This window comes from Lepisosteus oculatus, chromosome 18 (assembly GCF_040954835.1).
Source record: "Lepisosteus oculatus isolate fLepOcu1 chromosome 18, fLepOcu1.hap2, whole genome shotgun sequence".
Lineage (NCBI taxonomy): Eukaryota > Metazoa > Chordata > Actinopteri > Semionotiformes > Lepisosteidae > Lepisosteus > Lepisosteus oculatus.
This window is the reverse complement of record NC_090713.1, coordinates 21,181,504-21,207,154: the sequence shown is the minus strand read 5'-3', so window position 1 is coordinate 21,207,154 and position 25,651 is coordinate 21,181,504. Positions and strand designations below refer to the sequence as shown.

Here is a 25,651-nt window from a genome sequence, read left to right as displayed (position 1 = left end):
GACTGGACACCCCTGCTGCAGACACACTGACCCCTCCTGGACCGGGACTGGACACCCCTGCTGCAGACACCCTGACCCCTCCTGGACCGGGACTGGACACCCCTGCTGCAGTCACACTGACCCCTCCTGGACCGGGACTGGACACCCCTGCTGCAGCCATAGCACCCACCTTCTGAAAAACCCACAGGAACCAAGGGGGGAAACATGCAAACTCCACTCCTCCAGTAGCCCAGGTCCAGAATTGAGCAGGGGGCCCGAGCCCTGCTCACCGCTGCAGTGCTGTTGCCGGGGAAGGGAGGGGGGAGTTTCCAGGCTTGTGATGGAGCTAAGGGGTACAGAGAGGAGGGCCGTGTCCTGATCCCCCTCCCCCAGAGGACTCACGCAACAACCAGGGTCACCTCTGGCTGACGCGCCCCGGATATCGATCGTCCTGTTACACAGCAGCAGCAGCACAGCACAGCACAGCCCGCCCCCCCTACACACTCATGCGCCATCAACCAGTCAACAGCAGGCACTCTCACCCCTGGGGCCACCCACACACCCCCTGCCAACAGAGGGGGCAAGTATCCCCACCCACCTCAGAAGGAGAGACCCAGTGTCTCGGCAACAGGCCGACTAGCACTGCAGGCCCCCAGGGCATGCTGGGTGAGAGCGTGACACAAGAGCTTCGCTGCTGCCCTTTTTTTTTTAAACGATTCCTCGCTCAACCCAGGAAAGTCCTTGTTTTGCTTTTTTCGAAGACGAATCCACACTTCGCAGAGGTGGGGGTCCGACGGACCAGCGGGGTGAAGTTTCAGATCTCCGCTCACTCTTGGGCGGGTGGGGGTGGGGGTCAAGCGGTGCGTTCTTCTGCCAACTGCTTGACATGACCCCCCAACTGCTCTGCAAACGGGGTCGCCTGGGCACGCAGTTCCCTCCCCCCCCCGCTCTTTGTGTAAGGAAAGGCAGGCGGCACAGGGGTGTCCAGGCAGAGGCAGAGGGCGTCTGGGCGGGCGGCTCACCCGCTGGGTGACAGGCCGCCGCGAGGCGAGGAAGAACGAGGACAAACGGGGAAACAGAGCAAACAGAAGCACTTTACTGTTTAACAAAGGTTCTGAAACACTATGACACTACAGCGCACGCTGACGGCTCTGACGGCCAACGTGCATCTGGCCTCTCTCACGCACAGCGGTGCAGAACGCCGAGCTGACCGGTAGTCTCTCTCGCCGATTTGTCTTCTTGAAACAATAAACCAACGAAACACCTAAAGGGTTTAAAAGTGGGGAAAAAACCGTACAACCCAGGCCAGCCGGCCTGGCTCCACCCAACGGGTACAGAGGAAAGAAAAAACAAACAAAAAACGAAACGCCAAAACTAGGCGCCCGACAAGAACAACTCGAAAGGTACTCGCGTTTCTGGAAGCTGACGTCACGGAGAGCAGATCAGACCTGCTGGCGGCCCTGCAAGACCTGGAGCAGATCAGACTGCTGTACCGTGGGGAGTCTGGTGACTCTATAAAACCTGGAGCGGATCAGACTGCTGTACCGTGGGGAGTCTGGTGACTCTATAAAACCTGGAGCGGATCAGACGGCTGTACAATAGGGAGTCTGGCTATGTTAGAAATCCTGGAGCGGATCAGACTGCTGTACAATTGGGAGTCTGGCTATGTTAGAAATCCTGGAGCGGATCAGACTGCTGTACAATTGGGAGTCTGGCTATGTTCTAAAACCTGGAGTGGATCAGACTGCTGTGGAACAGGGAGTCCGCCTACACTACAAAACCTGGGGTGGATCAGACCGCTGTGGAACAGGGAGTCCGCCTACACTACAAAACCTGGAGTGGATCAGACTGCTGTGGAACAGGGAGTCCGCCTACACTACAAAACCTGGGGTGGATCAGACTGTTGCGGAATGGGGAGCTGATCCACTTCCCCCCGGGGGAGGGGCAGCCCCAGGATCTCCAGAACATCAGGACACGTGATCCAGCGTCCGTGAAGAAGTGTTCGCTCTGCGCCCGTGTCCTTCCTCCCCCCCCCGCCCCCTCCGGTCCAGAGAACTTCCGGATCCTCGACGGCTTCCTCGGCCCTCTCGCAGGGTCCAGATCTCTGGAGCCCGGGAACCGCCGCGGCCGTCACTCGAAGACCAGATCGAATTTCTCCGCCTCCTCGAACTCGGCGTTCAGCTGGGCGGCCAGGTGGTCAAGTTCTGACATCTGTCAGCCGAGAGAGAGGGGGAGAGAGCCACACGCTGTAGAAAGTGACAAGGGCGGCGGGGGGTCCCTCTCTACCTACTGAAGGCACCCCTTTACACTAAGGGTAGCGGGAGAATGGAACGAACTCCCCACTTGTCCCGAGTCGATGCCCTGGCGTCTTCCAAGACATCCCTCTCACCTGCTTCCTCCCTTCTAAAATTAGACCCCCCCCTGTGCTTACCTTGATCTGCGGCACCTTCTTCTTCCTCTTCCTCTCCTTGACCAGGGCCACGCCGGGGATGTGCGGGTCGGGCTGGCCGGGCTCCGGCGCCGAGGTGGCGTCCAGCAGGGTCGCGGACCCCGCCGACACCCAGGTGGTCTCGGCGGGCGGCCTCTCGGGGGTCAGCAGCCTCCGGAAGCCGAAGAGCGAGCAGCGGCGGGGCGCGGGCGAGGAGGAGGAGGAGGAGGAGGAGGAGGAGGGCGGGGGGGACGCGGCGCCGCTGTCGCTCAGCCGGCTGTAGGACCGCCGCACTTTCTGAGACCAGAGCAGGTCGCCGGGGTCGGGGTCGGGCTGGGCGGGGGGCCCGTTCTGCGGGGAGGGGGGGGCGGCTGGGCGGGGAGGGAGGATGGGGGACAGGGGTGAGCCGCGGACCCTCGTCTTCGCCCCCGTCGCCCGCTTGGCGTGACTCTGTGCCGGGGAGGAGGAGGAAGACGGGGGGGCGGCCGGGTTGGGAGGGAGGATGGGGGACAGGGGAGTGGCGGGCCGAGGAGGAAGAGGAGGAGGCGGGGGGGACTGCGCTGAGCTGCGGACCCTCGCCTTCGCCCCCGACGCCCGGTTGGCGTGGCCCCGTGCCGGGGAGGAAGAGGCGGGCAGGACCGGCGAGAGCAGGCGGACCTTGGCCGAGGGAGGGGCGGGCTGCGCGGGCTGGCAGAGCTCCGAACCCGAGGCCCGCTTGGTGTTCTCCTTGTTGGAAGGCGAGACCTGGGCAGAAAGGACCACCATAAGAAAATAGACACTGACAGGGCGACAGATCTCTGCGTCACCTCTCCACTCAATGTCTAACCTCTTTATCCAGGACAGGGAGACGGGGGGGCTGGAGCCTATCCCAGTAAGCACCAGGCACAAGGTGGGGGTACACCCTGGACAGGACGCCAGTCCATCACAGGACACTCACACACACACACCCTGGACGGGACCCCAGTCCATCACAGGACACACACACACACCCTGGACGGGACCCCAGTCCATCACAGGACACACACACACACTCACCCTGGACGGGACACCAGTCCATCACAGGACACACACACACACACACCCTGGACGGGACCCCAGTCCATCACAGGACACACACACACACACCCTGGACGGGACCCCAGTCCATCACAGGACACACACACACACACCCTGGACGGGACCCCAGTCCATCACAGGACACACACACACACACACCCTGGACGGGACCCCAGTCCATCACAGGACACACACACACACCCTGGACGGGACCCCAGTCCATCACAGGACACACACACACACACCCTGGACGGGACCCCAGTCCATCACAGGACACACACACACACACACCCTGGACGGGACCCCAGTCCATCACAGGACACACACACACACCCTGGACGGGACCCCAGTCCATCACAGGACACACACACACACCCTGGACGGGACCCCAGTCCATCACAGGACACACACACACACCCTGGACGGGACCCCAGTCCATCACAGGACACACACACACACTCACCCTGGACGGGACACCAGTCCATCACAGGACACACACACACTCCCACTCCCACCAGGGCCAGTTTCCCCACAAGCCAATTCACCTCCCAGGCGCTGGACTGTGGGAATCGCAAGGAGAACGTGCAAACTCCACCCAGACAGCACCCCAGAATTCCAGAAGTGAACCCCGGGGCTCCCAGAGCTGCGAGGCAGCCGTGCACCGCCCTGCTGCATTACGCCGTGCAGGCTTCAAAAGGCAACACTCCCCCCCAGGAGGGGGCGCCCAAGAGCCTCAGCCAGCCAAAGGCACTTCCTGGGAGTGAAGGGAGGGCTCAGCCCCCCCCGGTGGCAGCAGTGGGATAAGTCACATTTAAAGCACCTCCTGCAGCAGTGATGCCAGTCCCAGACTCTCTCCTGGCTCTACAGTATTGCGAAACCTACAGGAAATCTGGGCCCTAAATTCCAGGTTTTATGAGCGCAGGGGGTGGGTGTGGGGTTAAGACACCCCTTTCCCCGCCCTCCTTTAAACACCCCGAAGGGCTCAAACTTGAAAAGCAGACGGCGACGGGCTTACCCTGGGGCTGCGGCGGACAGCGGGGCTGGAGCCGGTCACCTGCAGGGGACACAACACGCAGAGGAGGGTGAGGGACGGCGGAGGAGCTGACCGCGCCGGACACCCCCCCCCCCCCCCCCCCCATCTCCCCGGCAGGACCGAGAGGGCGTCTGCCGAGAGCCTGGGTTCTCACGCGTCCACCCTGCAATCAGAGCTCGACGGCTGTGCCCCCAACCCCCCGCCCCGCCGGGATTCGAACTCGCAACCCTCCAGCCCAGAGCACGTGCGCGGATGGACGCCGAGAGGCACTGACCTGCGTCTTTCTGGCCACGATCTTCTTAACCACGATGGAGCGCTTCACGCCGGGAGTGGGGGCCTGTTTGGGAGGGGGGGGGGGCAGAGAGAGAGAGAGAGAGAGAGAGAGAGAGAGAGAGAGAGAGAGAGACATCAGCGTCTCCATTTCACTTCAAAAACACACACAGCGGCCCCCCACCACGTTCCCCCGCCGGGCGAACAACCGGTCTGGGAGCAGATCGAGCTTCATTCCAAGGGGACAGAGACTTCCTGCGACGCGAGACATGCCAAGCGCTTAGGAAGCACCTTCGTGTTCTGGCAGGGATGGGAGTTAGCAGATGAGAGATAGAGACCCCCCTAACGGAGGAAAGACAAAGCCGGCCATTCTAAGCGGCCAAGGTCTGGGGGATGTCCAAACACAGGTGACCTCCCCCCCCCCATTCCCATGGTAACAGTTTGCGGTTTGCTATATATACTGGACCTATACAATACTTTGATCTCACTGTCCCTCGCATGCAATCGACTCAGCGGTTTGAACTTCATCTGGGGATCCAGAACTTCATCGGCTGTGGGGACACAGGGTGAAGGAAAGAGACGGCGTTTCAGCTGTGGGGCTCCTTCGGGTGTAGACGCGGGGCTCCTTTTCCTCTGCGTGTGCGAACGCGGGTTTGCCTTCACCTCTCGCCTGCCGGCCCGGAGCGGCCCGGCTCCCCTCGCTCTCCGGAGGCTCATCGGAACGGGACGGGCCTGCTGAGACTCCCGAAGCCCGGACAGAAGGCACTACCGAGTCGCTAACGTGGTGGTGGTGGTGCTGAGGGATCCAGTCAGAGGCGGCTCGACAGGGTGGGCTCCCGGATCGCGGACGTGGCCGACGCCTTTATCCGCAGCAGAACAGAAGGTTGCTGCTGGAAGAGGTGTTAGTGGGGCCAGCAGGGGGCGCTCACCCTGTGGTCCACGTGGGTCCTAATGCCCCAGTATAGTGACGGGGACACTAGACTGTAAACAGGTGCCGTCCTTCGGATGAGACGTAAAACCGAGGTCCTGACTCTCTGTGGTCATTAAAAACCCCAGGGTGTCTCTCGAGAAGAGTAGGGGTGTCACCCCAGTGTCCTGGCCAAATTCCCCCCCTGGCCTTAACCCATCATGGCCTCCTAATAACCCCCCTCTCTGAACTGGCTCCATCACTCTGCTCTCCTCCCCACTGAGAGCTGGGGTGTGGGGAGCGGACTGGCGCCTCATCCAGGTGGGGGTACACACTGGTGGGGGTGGAGGGGATCCCCATGACCTGTAAAGCGCTTTGAGTGGAGTGTCCAGAAAAGCGCTATATAAGTGTGAGCAATTATTATTATTATTATTATTATTATTATTATTATAACAGCTCCCCCAATCGCACGGCTGTGCCCCCCCCCCCGCTGCAGCTCAAACAGATCACGCAGCTGGTACAGCCTGGTACCGCCGAGCCACGGTCCTGCAGGTTTTCCTGCCCTGGTCTGGTCTGATCCGGTAGATCAGCAGTCCTGCCGGGTCAAATCCCACAGATCCGCAGCCCCTGAAAGATTTCCTGCCCTGGTCTGATCCGGTAGATCCACAATCCTGCTGGGTCCGATCCCACAGATCCGCAGCCCTGGTCCGATCCCACAGATCCGCAGCCCTGGTCCGATCCCACAGATCCGCAGCCCTGCAGGCTTGCCAGGTGACCCGATCCGAGAGCAGAGACTCGGGAAGCAGGTTAACAGCTCCTAATGAAGCTGCTGATGGAAGCAGTGCTGGCCGCCGTCACCCCATCCAGGTGGGGTGCACACTGCTGGGGGTGGAGGGGACCCCCATGACCTGGACAGAGCTCTGAGTGGAGGGCCCAGGAAAGAGCTATAGGAGCATCAGGAGTTAATTAAATTAATTAAAGCACCGAGAGCCCGACCCGAAGGAGAAACCGAGCACAGGGCAGCAGACACCTGACCCATCAGGCTGACAGCACAGCGCCGGTCCGGACCAGGCTGATGAAATTCGGCCCAGTCCTCCACAATTTTACTGGTGTGGTGTGTGTGTGCACGCGTGGGAAGAGAAGATCTCACTCACCAGAGTCTCCGAAGAGTTCCTCGGGGGGACAGATCTCCTGCCCGAGCTCCGCCTGGCTGTACTGCTGGAGTCTGAGGAGACAGAGCCACAGAGGCGCAGTGTTAACCCGACAGACAGGGGGCCCCCGGCCACTATGTCCCTACGGATGACAGCTCTGAAATTCAGACGGCGGGCACAAGGCATTATAAGGAAACCACACAACTTTTCTGAGCTTGACATCATTTCATCCTATGTACATAAAACACCCCAGAGCTCCTACACGATTAACAGGGTCTAGGGACTCCTAACAGAATGAATATCTAGCAATCAGTAACATCATCTAAGGATCTGACAGGTGACCTGTTGACGCACAGTGCTTGGGGTTCCTACAGTTAACCTTTGATCTTCTGCTTTTCACAGGGCAGACGTGGAAATCCCACCCTGTGGACGTTTTCCTCTCTCACCTGGGTTAAAAACTCCAGCCCGGCCGAACGACTCCTCCTCACCTCCAGATAGTTGTTTTTACAACATAAAATGCCCTTTACAATCTCCATACATAGCCGAGCAGGCAGCAGTTCAGCCAATCAGCACGCAGCGTCCAGAGCTAACCCCGCCCCTGAAGCGGGTGACCACGCCCACTTGGAACTCTCCGTTGCGCAGGCGTATTGCGTGTTCAGTGTCGTGCACCAAATTCCCTTTTATTGCAATAATAATTAATTATAAGTGAATTTATGTTCCCGATTATTAAGAAATTTTTGAAAATATCGCACCTTCGCTATATCTAAAGTCCCGAGCAAGAATATTTCCTTTCGTACTCATCACGTACGCAATACATAAGCGGGATATTTAGTTCTCATCAGTAAATGTATAACCATACAATCAATTACCTAAAACATAAATATCGACATAAATTTTTTTAGAAGTACTAAACTCCCCATTAGCCGCAGAAGCCAGTTAAAGAAACAAGCCCGTTGGGGTTTGTTTTTGCAGATCCAACCACGATAACAATGTTTCTAATCTACCAAAAACGGCAAAGATCAAATAAAAACAAGTAGCTGAACAGAAGAAAAAAAATCGGATGCCTTTCCCGTACCTTTATTGTGTTTTGCATCATTCAGTAGTCTCGCCGACACGGGCCGCTTGAGTTTGTCTGTCATTTTCGCCTACATAAAATCACAGCCGAGGAAAGATCAGCCCCTCTCCGGCCCCGGTGCATTCAAAACCAAGCTACTAGGGTCGCAAAACGGTCACTTCAATACGATACTGTACGTTAGGGGAGGGAAATAAACTGGCAAACAAATAGGCACTTTCTGCTCAGCAGCTCCGCAAGGCGCCGACCGGAAACACGGGAAGGCTGTTCAAATCGCCCGCCCTTCGCGCCCGCGGAAGTGCATTGTGGGATGCGGGGCAAGGCCCACGTGACCTCGGCTGTCAGCCATGTTGGTGAGGGCAAACCTGTGTGACCTCGGCTGTCATCCATGTGGGTGAGGGAAAACATCACCTCCTGGACTCCCCCCAGGGAGAGCGAGGCAAGCGCAGGGTTTTTACAGAAACTAAAAAGAAGCAGCGTCATTGACATATTTAAGAATGCTGACGTCGGTATAAGTAGAAGTTTTGTCTTTTTTATATGCATGTTGAATATAGAGTGATTCCCCGCCCCCCACAGAGGGAGATGGGGAATTAGGGTTTCTACGTTACATGCTCAGATTGAGAGGTTTGCACGGAAAAGTAATGGAATCGGTTTTTCGTCAGATTTTGTTAACAAAGCGAGGGAAACGGGGACTCTTCTTTTATTTTCCCACCCTAGATTATTTTCTGTAGGTGTGTAAAGGTGATTAAAGTATTGTGTTCACCACCTTTCATCAGAAAGCCACTTATTTATGCGAAGGGTTACGGCAGCAACTTGGGCGCTAAGGGAGCATAGAGCGTGATACCACCTCCCGTGGGGAACCCCCCCCCCCGCGCCGAGGGAGAGAACATGTAGTCTCCACAGCGACAGATGTCGGAGACCGGATTCGAACCCAAGGCCACTGGGTTGCGAGGCAGCTATGCCACGCCGTCCGAATTTTGTACTTTATAAAACCAAGAACCAACCGCTGCGTTGCTACAAGTCTGATCTTTGGATGTGAATTTTCGGCTGTTCATCGCTTCATGAATATACCGTCTTTGCATCGTGTTTTACTTTTACTTTTACATTGTACACTATTTTAGGTTTTCCCGATAAGCTGTAATGTAGTGTTTCGTGTACCCCGATGTTATTTTATAATTCTAATACAGTATTGATATTTTAACATCGTTTCCCGGCCAGAGAACAACTGAAAACCTTGCCCTTTGTATGACTATCTTTGAGTCTTTGTATGACTTTGAAATTTCTTGGAAAACAGAAATATTTTGAGAAAAAAAAACGATCTGAGCGCCTTAAACCACCACTGTCTCATGACGTCACCTGTTTTCCGGGTTGTCAACGTCATCGAGAGGCGACCCTCCCGGAAGAGACGTGGCACAGCGAGTCGATAGATTTCTCACGGGCGAAAGAAAACGAAACAACGCAGAAAATCACAACAGCGCCCGAGTCTGCGGTTGTCACTGTTGCTGTAAGGACGTAAGTAACCGGCCGAGGTGGTAAGGTTATTTTGAATTGACATGCTTGCATGTTTAGTTTGTTGTCAATGGACGTGCGCGGCTCCACGGAGCAAATCCCGACTTCCAACGTTCAGAACGTGTTGTCAGCTACATGTCGCACTCTGCCGGAGTTTCTGCCTTTGCACTGTTAGGGGAAGGTGGATCTGACGTTGACAGGTAGGTCGAGGCTCTGATCGGCTCATCTCTCCTGGCTAGAGCGGTGTCCCGTGTCTCCCTCACGGCCTGAGCCGTCCAACTGGTCGGGCAAGTCCGGCTCTGGAGGGGTCAAGGCGCCGCGGGAGTTTAGACATGTCGAGGCGGGCTAGCCTGATCCGGAGCCTGTTACTGGTTTCTGTCGGCGGATGCGTCAACCCAGTCAAGGGGACGGCCGTGTTGTCCGGGTGTTAATTGGAAGATGCCTGTAAGAACTCGCCAACTCGCGGTTCGAACCCGCAGCATCGCTTTTACAAGCAAGAAGCAGCCCAAGAGCTGTTCATTGGACACTTTTCCAGCGAGTGCGTTGAAGGGGGAAGTCTGCCTTATGAGCGAGTATATACACCAGTCCTGATCCTGGAAGCTCAGACGCCTGCTGGTCGTCATTCCGCCAGAACTTCATGACTCCGTTGAAGCCTTGATTGAATGAATAAGCTTCCCGACTGGAACATTTTTTTTCCCCCGATATAAGGATTTGAGATTTGACTGGAATGAGGAAAGCCGATAGTTAAATGGGTTGACGTCTGAGAACAGGCACATGGTTTAAACGGGTCCTGTTGTTGAGTCAGTGAGTAATTCAGTGGTGTGACTGGGGAGGCTCAGCTGGAACGCGGAGCCCCTGGTGTACAGTGTATTTTCTGTTCCCGGTTCGCTTTGTGCTCGGGGGGGAAATCATCTCTTTTTCCTGCTTTGTCGTTGCTGGGGCCGTGGCCTGCAGCGCCCAGGGTCTCCTGCGCCATGGGTCTGTGTAAGTGTCCCAAGAGGAAAGTCACCAACCTGTTCTGCTTCGAGCACCGGGTGAACGTTTGTGAGCACTGCCTGGTGTCCAACCACGCCAAGGTAAGACCACGGAATCGGGGTTTACAGCATTATCGGCCAGGCTCCCAGTGCGCGACAGTCCGATCCGCTCCAGGTTTTACTTTGTAGTCAATCGTGGTCCTGTTGCGCAGAAGTCTGACCCACTTCAGACTTGACACTGGCTTTAGGCTGTAGTCAGTCGGGCTCCCATTTTGAAGCAGTCTGATCTGCCCCAGGTTTTACAGTGTTGTCAAGCCCACCCCCACTGCACAGCAGTCTGATCCGCTCCAGGTTTTACAGTGTTGTCAAGCCCACCCCCACTGCACAGCAGTCTGATCCGCCCCGGGTTTTACAGCGTTGTCAAGCCCACCCCCCACTGCATAGCAGTCTGATCCGCCCCAGGTTTTACAGTGTTTTCAAGCCCACCCCCCACTGCACAGCAGTCTGATCCACTCCGGGTTTTACAGTGTTGTCAAGCCCACCCCCACTGCACAGCAGTCTGATCCACTCCGGGTTTTACAGTGTTGTCAAGCCCACCCCCACTGCACAGCAGTCTGATCCACTCCGGGTTTTACAGTGTTGTCAAGCCCACCCCCACTGCACAGCAGTCTGATCCGCTCCAGGTTTTACAGTGTTGTCAAGCCCACCCCCACTGCACAGCAGTCTGATCCGCTCCAGGTTTTACAGTGTTGTCAAGCCCACCCCCACTGCACAGCAGTCTGATCCGCTCCAGGTTTAAGAGTGTTGTCAAGCCCACCCCCACTGCACAGCAGTCTGATCCGCTCCAGGTTTTACAGTGTTGTCAAGCCCACCCCCACTGCACAGCAGTCTGATCCGCTCCAGGTTTTACAGTGTTGTCAAGCCCACCCCCCACTGCACAGCAGTCTGATCCGCTCCAGGTTTTACAGTGTTGTCAAGCCCACCCCCACTGCACAGCAGTCTGATCCGCTCCAGGTTTTACAGTGTTGTCAAGCCCACCCCCACTGCACAGCAGTCTGATCCGCTCCAGGTTTTACAGTGTTGTCAAGCCCACCCCCACTGCACAGCAGTCCAGCCGGTCAGCTGCTCTCTCTGTCTGTCCTGCAGTGTGTAGAGCACTCCAGCCGGCCGGCTGCTCTCTCTGTCTGTCTGTCCTGCAGAGTGTAAAGCAGTCCAGCCGGTCAGCTGCTCTCTCTGTCTGTCTGTCCTGCAGTGTGTAGAGGAGTCCAGCCGGTCAGCTCCTCTCTCTCTCTCTCTCTCTGTCTGTCTGTCCTGCAGTGTGTAGTGCAGTCGTACTTGCAGTGGCTCCAGGACAGCGACTACAACCCCCAGTGCCAGCTCTGCAGTGCCCCCCTGGCCGCTCAGGACACCGTCCGGCTGGTCTGCTATGGTGAGCATGGCAAGACAGGCCTGTGCAGTCGGAGAGCGTGTTCCCCGCCTGCAGGCCTGCGTCGCGTCTCTCCTGCCTCCACTGCAGCTCCGTGGCTGTCTTGTATACGTCCTAAATCAAGGGGTTCTTCATGCCTGTCGGGAGCCCGCCCCCCCCCCCCCTCCACAGCCGGGTTTCTGAGCTGAGAGCCTGTCCTGTGTCTGATTTCAGTTGCTTATAGCTAATTAACAACTCTGAGACTTCCCTTGAGCCGTTAGGGGTTTGAGTAACTTCCAATCTCCGGGCTTCCGGGAAAGCTCAGTAGTTCAGTTCAGTAGCTGAGGAAGACCAGCAGGTGAAGGGGTCCCACGTTCTGGAGGGGGTCCCCAAGGCTCGATGCATGCCGGTGTGCACAGTGTGTCACCTAACAGGGGTAAAGGGAGTTTATACCAGGCAGCTACAGACTGCCTGACTGGGGTGCCAAACAGTCAGGGCTGTGCAGTGTCCTGTGTGTGTCTGCATGGTCAGTCAGGTGTGTGCAGTATCCCGTGTGTGTGTGTGTCTGCCTGTCTGCATGGTCAGACAGGTGTGTGCAAAGTCCTGTGTGTGTGTGTGTGTGTGTGTGTGTGTGTGTGTGTGTGTGTGTGTCGTGTGTGTGTCTGCATGGTCAGACAGGTGTGTGCAAAGTCCTGTGTGTGTGTGTCTGCATGGTCAGACAGGTGTGTGCAAAGTCCTGTGTGTGTCGTTTGTGTGTCTGCATGGTCAGTCAGATGTGTGTGTGAGTGTGAGTGAGTGAGTGACTGCATGGTCAATCAGGCGTGTGCAGTGTCGTGTGTGTGTCTGCATGTCAGTCAGGCGTGTGCAGTGTTCTGTGCCTCGGGGACCCCTGACGATTGGGGTGCCCTCTCCCCCCCCCTACCCTTTGTGTTGCAGACGTGTTCCACTGGACCTGCCTGAATGAGCTGGCGGCCCGGCTGCCCCCCAACACCGCTCCCGCGGGGTACCAGTGCCCGGCGTGCCAGGCCCCCGTCTTCCCCCCCGCCAACCTGGCCAGCCCCGTGGCCGACGTGCTGCGCCAGAAGCTGTCCACCGTCAACTGGGCCCGGGCGGGCCTGGGCCTGCCTCTGGTGAGGGCCCGACCCAAACCTGGGTGCTGAGAACAGGGTGTTCGCCTGTCACAGCGGTAACCCCAGGGGCCCAGCTGCATTGAATTAACAACACAACACAACTACCGTCATTCAAAACGCCAGTTGGGGGCTCTGGATTGGGAGGCATTAAAACGATATAAAGCTAATTTGCAAATCCTTTAGCCGGAAAGGTCGAGGGCCACGACTCTCATGGTCAAGGGAGGTGGGGCTACTGCCAGGATGTGGGCGGGGCTGCTGCTATGCCATGCACATGTGGGTGTGGCTAGTGGCCGAACATGGACTTAAGAGGCGGAGCTACAATTTTTATATGTGGGTGTGGCTTTGGTCGGGGGGGGTGAAGGGGCGTGGTTATTGTTAGTGTATATCTATAGATGGGGGTAGTGCCACAGTGGGAGGCGGGGTTACTGCAAGGATGTGGACATGAGGGGAGGGGCTACTGTCACAAGACGAGAGGGGGGGGGGGGTTTGGCTCGGAGAGACTGACTGCCGCTGTGAGGTCACGATCCTGTTCCTTCCTCCCGCTTCGCCCAGATCGAGGAAGCGGCGGACGTGCCGGAGAACTCGCCGCACGACGTCACCGACTACACGGACTGGTCCACGTTCGACTGTGAGTGTGAGTCTCCGCGCGGGTAGCTTCCGCAACGGAGGAGGGGGTGGGGGGGGGGTGGTATCCTGGTGGCCGCCGGCGTCCCGGCTGGGTCTGCGGTCTGGCTCCTCCCGCCTGCAGCTGGGCTCTTTGTGTTGTCGCACGCAGCCTCGGGAGCGGCGGCCGGCGAGGTCCGTTCTTCCCAGGCGACGGCGGGGCTGGCTTACGGCGCGCACCCCGGCACCCCCTCCAAGCCCGACCACAGGGGCCCCCTCGACAACGGCGGAACGGGCGAGGGCCACTCCGTCATCAACATGAGCTCCGTCGCCACGGGCGACTCCATCACGCTCCACACAGGTCTGCCCTCGAGCTCCACAGGGGGGTGGGGGGGGTGCTACACTTGGCACGTGGGTGTGGCTATTGTCAAGGGTGAGGTTGAGGGGCGGGGTCTTTGTTAGGTGTGGGGTCTACTGCCAGGGCGTGGTCTTGGGGGGCGGGGCTACTTTCAGGGCATGGGCATAAGGGGTGGGGCTACTGTCACAGAATGAGTGAGAGGTTGGGGCTAAACTCACAATGTATGTATGAGAGGGGTGGGGTTATCACAACATGGGTACGAGGGGGCGGGGCTACTGCCACAATGGGTTTGAAGGGGCAGGGTTACTGTCCAAATGGGGGTATGAGGAGGCGGGGCTCCTGTCACAATGGGTTTGAGGGGGCGGGGTTACTGTCCAAATGGGGGTATGAGGAGGCGGGGCTCCTGTCACAATGGGTTTGAGGGGGCGGGGTTACTGTCCAAATGGGGGTATGAGGAGGCGGGGCTCCTGTCACATGGGAAGCCTATAACCCTTGTTACCACAGCACACAGGCCTTGCAGTCAGGCTTCTTCACAGGGCTCTTTCCTCACCCTCTTCCCCGCCTTCCCCCGTCCCAGCAGCGTCGTCCCCGCGGAAGGTATACGACACGCGAGAGGGCAGCAGGTCCACCGTCGCGCAGATCGACTTCGACGACGACAAATACCGCCGCCGGCCGGCTCTGAGCTGGTTCGCACAGATACTCAAGTACGTTTGTCCCGCAGGGGTTTTGGGGGGGCCCTTGTGCTGTAGTCTGATCCATCCCAGGGTTCACGCTGTTGTCGGTAAGACTCCCATTTCACTGTAGTCTGATCCACTCCAGACTTTGCCACCTGCAGGATTTTATTGAGTGAGATATTATTTAACCCTGGACTGCCTCATGAATATTTGAGTATTATTATCATAATTTAAATGCCAAGGCTCACTTCTTGCTGCTTTTTTAAGTTTCTCGAGCGTGCTTTGTTTGGAATCCTTACAGCGTGTTAACCCGCAGGGTGAGCACACAGGAATCTTCGACCTCTGACCTCTGACCTCTGACCCCTGACCCCGCGCACTCTTTTCGCCGGCAGGAACCGTTCGGGCACGAAGAGGACAGCCCTGACCCTGAAACAGCGGGTCCTGCTGGTGCTGCTGCTCGGCGTGCTGGGTTTCGTCACCCTCGTCGTCGTCATGTCCAAACTGGGCCGGGCCTCGGCCGACAGCGACCCCAACCTCGACCCCCACCTCAACCCGCACATCCGCGTGGGGCAGAACTAGCCCCCCCCCGCCCTCCCGAGTGGAGGTGGGGGGGTGGTGGGGTGAATTTGTACCAGATACCACCCAGGGGGACCGAGATGACTGACTGGGGCATTTCTGTGTCGTGAGGAAAATACATCCTCCTGAAAGCTATCGTGTGGGGCTTTTTTGTGGGGACCTTGACACTCTTGCCTTCCTGGGGCAAGATTAACTACCCCTTCTGAGCAACCTCCCCCCACACTGTCCCACACTGGGTGGGGGGGGGTGGGGCAATATTTCTGTATCTAATTATCTTTAATTAAGGGATTTGCCGTGCTCTCTCCTCTGCTGTGTTCAAGGTGTTTCTGCTTGTATGGTCGTTTCTTTTTTGGTGGGGAGAGATGGTGAACCACAGCTGGTCACACACACACACACACCTTTGTCCTCGGTCCCAGGACAAACCCGGCGTGTTTGTCCTAGCCAGCTGTCGGCCCCTGCCCGCGCGTGGCAGTTTCAGTTGAGCTCTGTCCCCCCAATTTTCTAGGGCTGAACGAGTTACCGAGATGCTCCTCCAGCAATAAGCTTACTTCCCGAAATAAGCTTAGTTATTGAAATTTAAAACTACCCAGCGGAAGGGCAAATAAATGCCCCCGTTGCTACACTGCAGCCTCAGTTCTGCGCCAGTTTCGTGGGGCACCCAGGGTGTAGAGTTGCCCCAGTAGCCCTTTCTTTCCTGAAAGAAAAAAAAGTTCCTGAGCAGCCTGAACTCCGGAGGGCTGGATTCCAGTTTTCCAAAGTGGGAGGCGGAGCAGGGGGATCCCCAGTCCTGGTCCTGGTCCCCAATCCGGGCTCCCCAGCTGGTTATCCAGCTGGGCTCGGAAGGAAGCCAATCAGCTCGTTAGTGGTTAAATTAGTGCAGGTTAACAGCTTCTCCCAGCTCTTCAGGGGCTGCTGCTTCTAAAGACCCCTGTTTTAGAGAAGCCGAACATCCTGGGGAAAAAAGTCAGAAATTCGGGGGGACCAGGGTCTTGGCGGCATATGGGCACCGGCACAGTGTGTTTTCCATAAAACCCTAATCCAGGCAGCCACCCCCGAACCGGCTGTCTTTTATTGAGATAAGGAAGGTCAGTTATCAGATAAGCAAGTCGTTCAGTTAGAGATGGAGGGCGTTCTGATTGTTGTCTCAGATTTATTTAGTTGCCTCCACAGGTTGCCTGTGTAAAGATCACAAGAGGGTCCAGGTATTTAGAAATTAGGATGAAGTGGTGGCGACCCATAACTAGTCCATAACTAGTGCATAACTAGTACTAGTAGAGTTTTCTGGGTGTATGCTGTGATGTACCTTCCCTGTAAAATGGACCAGGCCGTTACTGTGTCTTCACTGGACACCAGTTTGGTTGGACACCCCTGACCTATGATACCTGCTGGATTGAGGCTCTTTGGAGAGGTGTGGGACACCCTTGACCTCTAATACGTGCTGGACAGGTGTAGGACACCCCTGATCTATGATACCTGGTGGACTGAGGCTCTCTGGACAGGTGTGGGACACCCCTGACCTCTAATATGTGCTGGACAGGTGTAGGACACCCCAGACCTATGATACCTGCTGGACTGAGGCTCTCTGGACAAGGATAGGACACCCCTGACCTTTAAGACCTGCTGGACTGGGACTCTTCAGGACAGGGGTAGGACACCCCTGACCTCTAATACGTGCTGGACAGGTGTAGGACACCCCTGACCTATGATACGTGCTGGACTGAGGCTCTCTGGACAGGGGTAGGACACCCCTGACCTTTAAGAGCTGCTGGACTGGGACTCTCCAGGACAGGGGTAGGACACCCTTGACCTTTAACACTATAATACCTGCTGGGCAGAGGTAGGACACCCCAACCTTTAAAACAAGTAGATGTGTTAAGCTGTAGGTGCACATTAAAGAAGGGGGGGGGAGAGAAGGGCTGAGGTCAGGGGTCGTGTCATTTCAGAGTGATCTTCAATCGCTACCGTTCGGAAGTGGCTGTGCTGAACATTTCCCATGGCCCCGAGCCAGAATTGCTCGGGAAAGCGAGCGAGCGTCTCCGAACACGAATAACACGGAACTGTTCGGGAAGAGGCAGGAAAAAATTCCTTTTCAAAAACCAATCTTAATTGTATTTATGACAATTATATTATTTAAGCACCAGACTAATCTTTTTTTTGGGTTTGTTTTCTCTCTTTATTTCTTAATCTTGTACTTGTTAACACTGAAAGCAGCACAGTAATAATTTTATTGTGATTAAACTGTTTGGAGATTTTGGGCTTCTGTTTTTGATCCATCCAGCCATTTTCTAACGTCTATTTCCAATTCAGGGTGACGGGGTCGTTGGGCATGAAGCAGGGGTTTATATACACCGTTCCTGTTCCTTTTTTTCCCCTAGTGAATATTTAATTTTGCTGGTAAAGAAAACTGAAAATGTAGTGTTTATCAACACTCTGGTGGGACAGTGGGTGTTGTGCCCAGGCCGTGAAATCTCATTGAAATGCCCCATTCTGGCCACAAGAGGGAGCTTGTGCTGCAGGAGGTTCTGGCAGAAGTAAATCAGTCCTGGTCCAGGAGGGGGCGCTCTGTCTGGAAAGTTTCTGGGTCCCCCCCTCTCGAGCAGCAGGGCCCGCAGATCCAGGAGAAGCCGTTCAGTTGGGCCCGACGAGGGTTATAACGAGCTGATATGGGTCATTACCTGCTGAGCTGAGTCGGAAACACCTGCAGTTGCACACTCGCCCTCTGGGTGGGGGAGGGGGAGGGAACAGTACTTCCCAGTATCGCCAGTAGGTGGCACTGTGGGACAAAACGAAAACTCTGCCTCCTTGAACTAAACCACAGCGCGGGAGCCGGTGGGCTCAAGCCCGTTGTGAGAGATGCCTGTTCCTCTGCGGACCCCCCAGGAGTGTGTCTGTACTCTGCCCTAGATCCAGGCTCTCTGTGATGTTGTCGATCAGCTTGATGTAATTTGCCCCCGTATGGGGGGGTGTTGACACTTGGGCCACAGGCGGCACTGCGCCAGCTGGGTACTGGACAGCACGGGGGTTCACTGCGCTGAATTCCAACGGGGTGCGTAGACGCTGGATGGGGTTGGTTTTGGGGTTCACGCCCAGGCAGGGGCCAGACGCCCGGGCTGGGCCGAACCGGGCCTGAGACGTGCCCCCCCCCCCCGCAGCGAGGAGACGGTAGTGTTCAGCTGCTGGGTTGGACGTGGGCCTGGCTCAAGCTCGGCGTGGTCCGGTCCGGTCTGGTCCGGTCCGGTCCAGCGAGATGAACTTTGCCCGCTAGTTGATGAACCGCTCCTCCCGGTACTGGATCGCCGAAAACTCAAACCAGAACCGGCTCAGAAACAGGAGGAAATTCAGGCCTGGGATGCAACGCAACAACAACAACAACAACAACAACAACAAAACTGTTGAATTTTTCCAGCCTGTTACTTTCGTTTCAAGTCAGTTTGTTTGTATGTATATTTGGAATTAAAAGGTTAAATCATGCTGCTGTTTGTGTCAGTGAGTACAGTTTCTGCAAGACCCTTGCATCTGTCAAAGCCTGGAGTGGATCAGACTGCTGTGGAATAGGAGTCTGACAGCACTGTAAAACCAGGAGTGGATCAGACCTCTGTGCGATAGGAGTCTGACAGCACTGTCACACCTGGACTGGATCAGATAGCTGTGCAATAGGACTCTGACAGCACTGTAAAACCTGGAGTGGATCAGACCGCTGTGCAATAGGAGTCTTACGGTGCTGTAAAACCCGGAGTGGATCAGACCGCTGTGCAATAGGAGTCTGACAGCACTGTAAAACCGGGAGTGGATCAGACTGCTGTGGAATAGGAGTCTGACAGCACTGTAAAACCCGGAGTGGATCAAACCTCTGTGCGATAGGAGTCTGACGGCACTGTCACACCTGGACTGGATCAGATAGCTGTGCAACAGGACTCTGACAGCACTGTAAAACCTGGAGTGGATCAGACCGCTGTGCAATAGGAGTCTGACAGCACTGTAAAACCAGGAGTGGATCAGACCTCTGTGCGATAGGAGTCTGACAGCACTGTCACACCTGGAGTGGATCAGACTGCTGTGCAATAGGAGTCTGACAGCACTGTAAAACCAGGAGTGGATCAGACCGCTGTGCAATCGGAGTCTGACAGCACTGTAAAACCTGGAGTGGATCAGACCGCTGTGCAATAGGAGTCTTACGGTGCTGTAAAACCCGGATGTGGATCAGACCGCTGCGCAATAGGAGTCTGACAGCACTGTAAAACCTGGACTGGATCAGACCGCTGTGCAATAGGAGTCTGACAGCACTGTAAAACCAGGAGTGGATCAGACCTCTGTGCGATAGGAGTCTGACGGCACTGTCACACCTGGACTGGATCGGACAGCTGTGCAATAGGACTCTGACAGCACTGTAAAACCTGGAGTGGATCAGACCGCTGTGCAATAGGAGTCTTACGGTGCTGTAAAACCCGGAGTGGATCAGACCGCTGTGCAATAGGAGTCTGACAGCACTGTAAAACCGGGAGTGGATCAGACTGCTGTGGAATAGGAGTCTGACAGCACTGTAAAACCGGGAGTGGATCAGACTGCTGTGGAATAGGAGTCTGACAGCACTGTAAAACCTGGAGTGGATCAGACAGCTGTGCAACAGGACTCTTGACGGCGCTGTAAAACCCGGAGTGGATCAGATAGCTGTGCAATAGGAGTCTGACGGAGCTGTAAAACCTGGAGGAAGGGAGGCAGTCCTACTCACCGGCAGAAGTCAGGGAGATCACACTCATTCTGTCTGATCCGGACTCCACAGAGTACACCGCCCCCAGCAGAGCCCAGTAGAAACTCATCACATGGGACACCTGAGAGAGAGAGAGACAGAGAGAGAGAGAGAGGGAGAAAGAGAGAGAGAGAGAGAGAGGTGGGTGGGGAGAGTGCCAGCGATCATCCATACTGGAGGGAATACACCTCCAGCCCGAGTCAGTTCCAGAAACGTTTTGTTGTTGTTGTTGTTGTTGTTGTGAATTCCCGCTTGTTTACCAGCAGCGCCTCGGTGAAGTGATGGCTGGAGCCCTCCTCCGTCTGCCTCCAGGCGTGCAGCAGGGCGTCGCTCAGCAGCAGCCCCAGGTGCAGCGCGAACAGGGCCAGCGACAGCGCCGTGAACAGCGCCTTCCGGGACGCGCGGACCGACAGCAGCCCCGCGCACGCCCCCTGCTGGCGGAACAGGGCAGGGCACCCGCTGACTCGGAGCGGGGCTCCGAGTGCAGGCGACACACGTTGCGTCGCTTTTCAGCATGGAATAAACCTTTACTTGTTCCTTTGCAGTACAGGTTAGTGCGATTCCTGAAGAGTGGTGTGTGTGTGTGTGTAGAGCTGTTAATAACCTGAAACCCGCTCTGCGATAGGACTCCGGCATCCGGCAGCACTGTAAAACCCGGAGTGGATCAGACAGCTGTGCAACAGGAGTCTGGCGGCGCTGTAAACGCTGTAAAGACTCTGAATTTACAGTGCTGTGCGGCGCTGTAAAGTCAGAGTCTGGCGGCGCTGTAAAACCCGGAGTGGATCGGACAGCTGTGCAACAGGAGTCTGACGGCGCTGTAAAACCCGGAGTGGATCAGATCGCTGTGCAACAGGAGTCTGACGGCGCTGTAAAACCCGGAGTGGATCGGACAGCTGTGCAACAGGAGTCTGGCGGCGCTGTAAAACCCGGAGTGGATCAGATCGCTGTGCAACAGGTGTCTGGCGGCGCTGTAAAACCCGGAGTGGATCGGACAGCTGTGCAACAGGAGTCTGGCGGCGCTGTAAAACCCGGAGTGGATCAGATCGCTGTGCAACAGGAGTCTGGCGGCGCTGTAAAACCCGGAGTGGATCAGATCGCTGTGCAACAGGAGTCTGGCGGCGCTGTAAAACCCGGAGTGGATCGGACAGCTGTGCAACAGGAGTCTGACGGCGCTGTAAAACCCGGAGTGGATCGGACAGCTGTGCAACAGGAGTCTGACGGCGCTGTAAAACCCGGAGTGGATCGGACAGCTGTGCAACAGGAGTCTGACGGCGCTGTAAAACCCGGAGTGGATCGGGGCTTTAATTTTTTCCGGGCCTAGCTGGACCTGCTGGACCTTCTCCTGTAAAACCCTCTGTCTGAGAGACGTGTGCGGCGTGCGGACACCGCACCCCCCCGCTGGACGGCGGTGGGAGCGCTGTGGGACTGTCCGTACCTGCACAGCCTGGTGTCCGCCGCCGGGGGGCGCTTCGGTGCCGCACATCCACGTATCCGAGGTTCTGCTGGCGGTTCTGACGCTACACCAAGCTCGGAGACTGACCTTAAAGAGGGTGCGCGGTGTCCGCTGGGGTTCCGGTCCTGCCGGAAAACCACTTGTTTTCATCGCGACAGGCCGGAAGGTGGAGAAACACGCCCGCAAAATTCGCACCCCTTAGCAGTTTAAGGGTTAAGCTTTTTTTAAAAAAAAAAACAAAATTAAACAACAAACGAAAATACGACACAAACAAGAGTGCGTATTACTGTACATTAAAAAAAAAACATCGTCACGGGGCACCTGTCACAATACAAACACGCATCATGAAAAAAAGTTTCAACGGGGTAAATGTTAAAGATAAAAGTCCGCCCCGCTTACAGGTTTTTTACATTTCGAAATAGTCTGCCCCACACCTCTATTTTAAAATGTTCAAACGTAGGACTCTTCCCAGACCCTTTCAGTCTGTGTATGTGATGAAGTGCCGGTATAATAATTAAGTTAATTACAAACGGTATTGCTGTGTTATTTCCAGTGGCATTGAATTTTAACACGACATCTATTTCTTTGGAAAGAATATCAGTATTAGTCCCTTTTTTAAGTGTGCAAATCGATCCAGAAGGTTTGTCCCATAGGAAATAAATGTCGAATCGTTTCAGGCCTTCTTTCAAAATCGCTGCACGACAGGGGTGTTTGCGATTTATTATTTTAAATGCAACCTCCTTAACCTTATTAGTTCTACAGTATTCATTAGACGTCATCCATTTTACCCCCTAATAAATCCGTTTCCCAAATGAGGAATTCCGATATCCTGTAACTGAAAGGATATTGTCCACTTGCAATAGGGATTTTGAAAATTTATGACAGCCATAACTCAAAATATCCTGGCGTCGTGGTGGGATACAAGATGCAAATTCTTCAATAGTTTCTAATGGAGAACTCATGCAAATTCTTAAGAAAGACAATACTTCGCTAAGGTCGGCAAAACTTCACACATACCTGTTTGCGCTACCTGCTCTCTCTGAAGAGCCCTGCGTGGAGACCCTCCGATTATAACTCCCCCGTTTTACCCCATAGTATGAACAAGCGCGGCCCCCCCCGGAGCGCTATGATGTCACTTGGCTCTGTGACGTCACCTTCACAGTCGGCGTCCATTGTGATGTGGCCCCGCTGCGGCGAGGCGAGGCGAGGCGAGGCGGGCACGCAGATGACGACGTGGTTTTTTTTTCATGATTGAAGCTTGAAAAGAAGATACAACCAGCAGGTTGTCGCAAGTCAACATCAAACGAATGAAACCCATCAACAGTACAGAGGTTGTGTGGTGTCAGGGGTCACATTAAATAATAAGTTTGTACGCTACAAGATTTCTGTAAACCAATTCACCGAGCATGTTTTTTTTTTATTAGTGTAACGCGTACGGCCGACATTAGAGGTCGTGGGAGCCGGTTTACCAGCGGTGACGTTCCCTGTGAAGTGAGATTTCGAGGGAGGGTTGAGCTGAGGCGACCGAGACCGCTACATAAGGTACAGGAGGCTGCGGTAACTTCCGCTTCCGGCCACTAGAGGGAGGTCTTGACCACGCCGAGGATGTATTGTCCCCCCAGAAACCACGTTTCCGACGTTCATCGGATTTCGTGAGGCGGGTGAAGCTTTGTGGTCACTCCACTTAAAGCTTTTAACAGGGAATGGGGATCCCCTCCACCTCCAGCCCCATAGGGCTGGCAGCCACAGTGCGCCAGAGCGCTCCCCACACACCAGGGGTGGTGGTGGTGTGTGGGAGGAAAGCAGAGTAATGAAGTCAATTGTAATTGTAATAAACAGGACACCGGGGTTACACCCTACTTTTTAACTGGTTTTACACTGGTTTACACTGGTTTTACGTCTCCTGTTTACAGTGTCATTAGGATCCACATGGACCACAGGGTGAGCACCTCTTGCTGGCCCCACTAACACCTCTTCCAGCAGCAGCCTTAGTTTTTCCCAGGAGTCTCCCCTCCAGGTACTGACCAGGCTGAGCTTCAGTGGGTTGCTAGTTGTGAGTTGCAGAGTGATATTGCTGCTGGCTATAAAACACATAACCACACTTTTGTATTATTTTGGGCGGACTTGCAGAGTTTTGTTTGTAGGCATTTAAAGGTGTTTCTTAGATTGAAGGATTTTATAATAACAACAACAGCAATAATAATATTATTATTTTGATATTTTGTTGTACTAAGAAAATTGAAATATTTTAATTCTATAAAATTTTGAAAAGTGCAAAAGCAAGTTAACCTTTGTTACATGAAAAAAAAATACATTGGTTATATCATTTACTTCATCGTCTCCGGCAGTTAATGTTTTTTTTTTCTAGTTGTGTCTGTTTTCTCTTGTACTGCTCCTCTAGTTGTATTTGCATTTGTCAATTCTTTCTACATTTAATAAAAAATAAAAAAAGGAAGTCTATTTCTCTATTTCAATATTCTGTCTCCTGTTTTGTAATTCTGGCGTTTCAATTAAAACCTATTTTTTTTAAAAAAAGGAGCTGCGCAAGTTGATGTTAGCTTCCAGGGGAAGTATATTAAATGATTCGGTCCCCGCAAAAGACAGCAATGACAACTCTACACAGTCGGTTTCAGTCTTTATTTTATTCCTTTACTTATCAGCAGCCATATCAGCAGCTGCAACTCACAGCTGGCAACCTGCTGAAGCCCAGCAGTGTAAGCCTGGCCAGTACCTGGAGGGGAGACTCCTGGGAGAGCTGAGGCTGCTGCTGGAAGAGGTGTTAGTGGGGGCCAGCAGGGGGCGCTCACCCTGCGGTCTGTGTGGGTCCTGATGCCCCAGTATAGTGACGGGGGACGCTACACAGTTAAAAGGCGCTGTACTTCGGATGAGACGTCAAACCGAGGTCCTGACTCTCTGTGGTCATTAAAAACCCCAGGGTGTCTCTCGAGAAGAGTAGGGGTGTTACCTCGGTGTCCTGGCCAAATTCCCCCCTGGTCTTTACCCATCATGGGCTCCTGATAACCCCCCTCTCTGAACTGGCTCCATCCCTCTGCTCTCCTGCCCACTGAGAGCTGGGGTGTGGGAAGCGGACTGGCGCCTCATCCAGGTGGGGGTACACACTGCTGGGGGTGGAGGGGATCCCCATTACCTGTAAAGCGCTTTGAGTGGAGTGTCCAGAAAAGCGCTATATAAGTGTAAGCAATTATTATTATTATCCAAAACCTGTCAATCGCGAACAAACGGCTGGGTCACTGTTGAGTGACACCGGAGGCCCGGGTTCGAATCCCCAGGGGTGGAGTTTGACCTGAAACAACAGCAGCGAGAGCTACATTATTATTATTATTATTAACACTTATCTTATGTGTGCATACGTTTGGCTGAAGCAATTATTTGCAGGTGGGGATCTTATTTTTGTTGTGGTATTAGATTCTTTAGCAGCTGATTGTCTGTATATTATGGTGCACTGTTGTTATAATACTGCCGTATATGTTATTTATTTGTGAGCTCTTGGTGTGCAAGACAAAATCCTACAGGGGCCAAAACGGTTAATTCAACTCAATCAATAAACCCTTTCAACAAACGATATCTTCTTGTCTTGAAACACACCCGACTTTCTCACGATCATTTCCAAAAACACAACAGTCCCACGCCTGTGCCAATGACGCGCTAAAAACCCCGAGAGCATGCTGGGAAGTAGGAGGGGCCTTGGCCAGCAATCGCCCACTCGATGACGTCACCGGGAAAGGCGGAGGAGGTGGCGGTGAGAAAGTTTTTTTAATTTTTTTTTGTGGCGGTGAGAAAGTCCCGTGCTTTTGTCTGATCAAAAGAAAGTTCGGGGAGATTGAAGAGGCTTCTGGGGAAAACGGAGTGAGACTCTGTTGAGAGGGAGGGCATGCCCGGACTTGTCCGACAGGAAGCCGATGCGGCACAAAACAGGAGCTGTTTATAGGCGAGCTGATCCTCAGTACACAGGAAACGGTGATACGCAGGAGGGGGGGGCTGTAGGAGAATAATGAGCAAAGGAATTGTGTCGTAGTGTTTGGATAACAAGATGCATGACCTCATTCGCCAAGTGCCCTAGGTGGACTGTGCTGCTCAACTGTTATCAACGCCCTGTTTTATTACAAATTGCCCGTTAAACCTAGAATATTCCATTGTGCAGTCACTGTAGCTCCTATTGTAACAGGACTGTTCTACTGCACTGGGACTGTAGCCCCCAGTGTAACAGGACTGTCCTACTGCACTGGGACTGTAGCCCCCAGTGTAACAGGACTGTCCTACTGCACTGGGACTGTAGCCCCCAGTGTAACAGGACTGTCCTACTGC

General features: G+C 54.8%; 2 protein-coding genes across 10 annotated transcripts; one reads left to right on the top strand and one right to left on the bottom strand.

Annotated features, from left to right (window-relative positions):
* Positions 1-1,052: 1,052 nt before the first annotated feature.
* Positions 1,053-22,492, bottom strand: cdca5 (cell division cycle associated 5). Of its 7 annotated transcripts, XM_069180620.1 has the most exons (9): positions 22,343-22,453; positions 21,308-21,450; positions 20,133-20,306; positions 19,855-19,954; positions 6,828-6,898; positions 4,771-4,833; positions 4,479-4,517; positions 2,411-3,151; positions 1,053-2,190 (listed from the first exon to the last, which is right to left on the bottom strand). In XM_069180620.1, the coding sequence occupies exons 2-9, from the start codon at positions 21,353-21,355 to the stop codon at positions 2,110-2,112; spliced, it is 1,317 nt and encodes a 438-aa protein (XP_069036721.1). In that variant the 5' UTR covers positions 21,356-21,450; positions 22,343-22,453; the 3' UTR covers positions 1,053-2,109. The 7 variants fall into 7 exon arrangements, with proteins under 7 accessions (XP_069036721.1, XP_069036719.1, XP_069036720.1 ...); XM_069180618.1 differs by lacking the exon at positions 22,343-22,453 and having other exon boundaries at positions 21,308-21,566; XM_069180619.1 differs by lacking the exon at positions 22,343-22,453 and having other exon boundaries at positions 20,133-20,303; positions 21,308-21,566.
* On the top strand, positions 9,263-17,377 carry zfpl1 (zinc finger protein-like 1). 3 transcript variants are annotated; one of them, XM_069180626.1, is made up of 8 exons: positions 9,263-9,408; positions 10,360-10,481; positions 11,697-11,808; positions 12,721-12,914; positions 13,467-13,548; positions 13,690-13,878; positions 14,453-14,579; positions 14,942-17,377. In XM_069180626.1, the coding sequence occupies exons 2-8, from the start codon at positions 10,380-10,382 to the stop codon at positions 15,126-15,128; spliced, it is 993 nt and encodes a 330-aa protein (XP_069036727.1). In that variant the 5' UTR covers positions 9,263-9,408; positions 10,360-10,379; the 3' UTR covers positions 15,129-17,377. The 3 variants fall into 3 exon arrangements, with proteins under 3 accessions (XP_069036727.1, XP_069036729.1, XP_069036728.1); XM_069180628.1 differs by having other exon boundaries at positions 9,264-9,408; positions 13,467-13,542; XM_069180627.1 differs by having other exon boundaries at positions 9,266-9,408; positions 14,456-14,579.
* Positions 22,493-25,651: the final 3,159 nt, after the last annotated feature.

What these genes read in the sequence shown, in the direction of transcription:
- zfpl1 (XM_069180626.1), top strand. Translation starts at nt 10,380, where the DNA reads ATGGGTCTGTGTAAGTGTCCCAAGAGGAAAGTCACCAACCTGTTCTGC. An exon ending in GTCCACGTTCGACTGTGAGT is followed by an intron (nt 13,549 to 13,689) that starts GTGAGTCTCCGC and finishes TGTCGCACGCAG; the next exon opens with CCTCGGGAGCGGCGGCCGGC. An exon ending in CTCCATCACGCTCCACACAG is followed by an intron (nt 13,879 to 14,452) that starts GTCTGCCCTCGA and finishes CCCCCGTCCCAG; the next exon opens with CAGCGTCGTCCCCGCGGAAG.
- cdca5 (XM_069180618.1), bottom strand. Translation starts at nt 21,475, where the DNA reads ATGAAAACAAGTGGTTTTCCGGCAGGACCGGAACCCCAGCGGACACCG. An exon ending in ACTTCACCGAGGCGCTGCTG is followed by an intron (nt 19,955 to 20,132) that starts GTAAACAAGCGG and finishes TCTCTCTCTCAG; the next exon opens with GTGTCCCATGTGATGAGTTT. An exon ending in TCGTGGCCAGAAAGACGCAG is followed by an intron (nt 4,518 to 4,770) that starts GTCAGTGCCTCT and finishes TGTCCCCTGCAG; the next exon opens with GTGACCGGCTCCAGCCCCGC.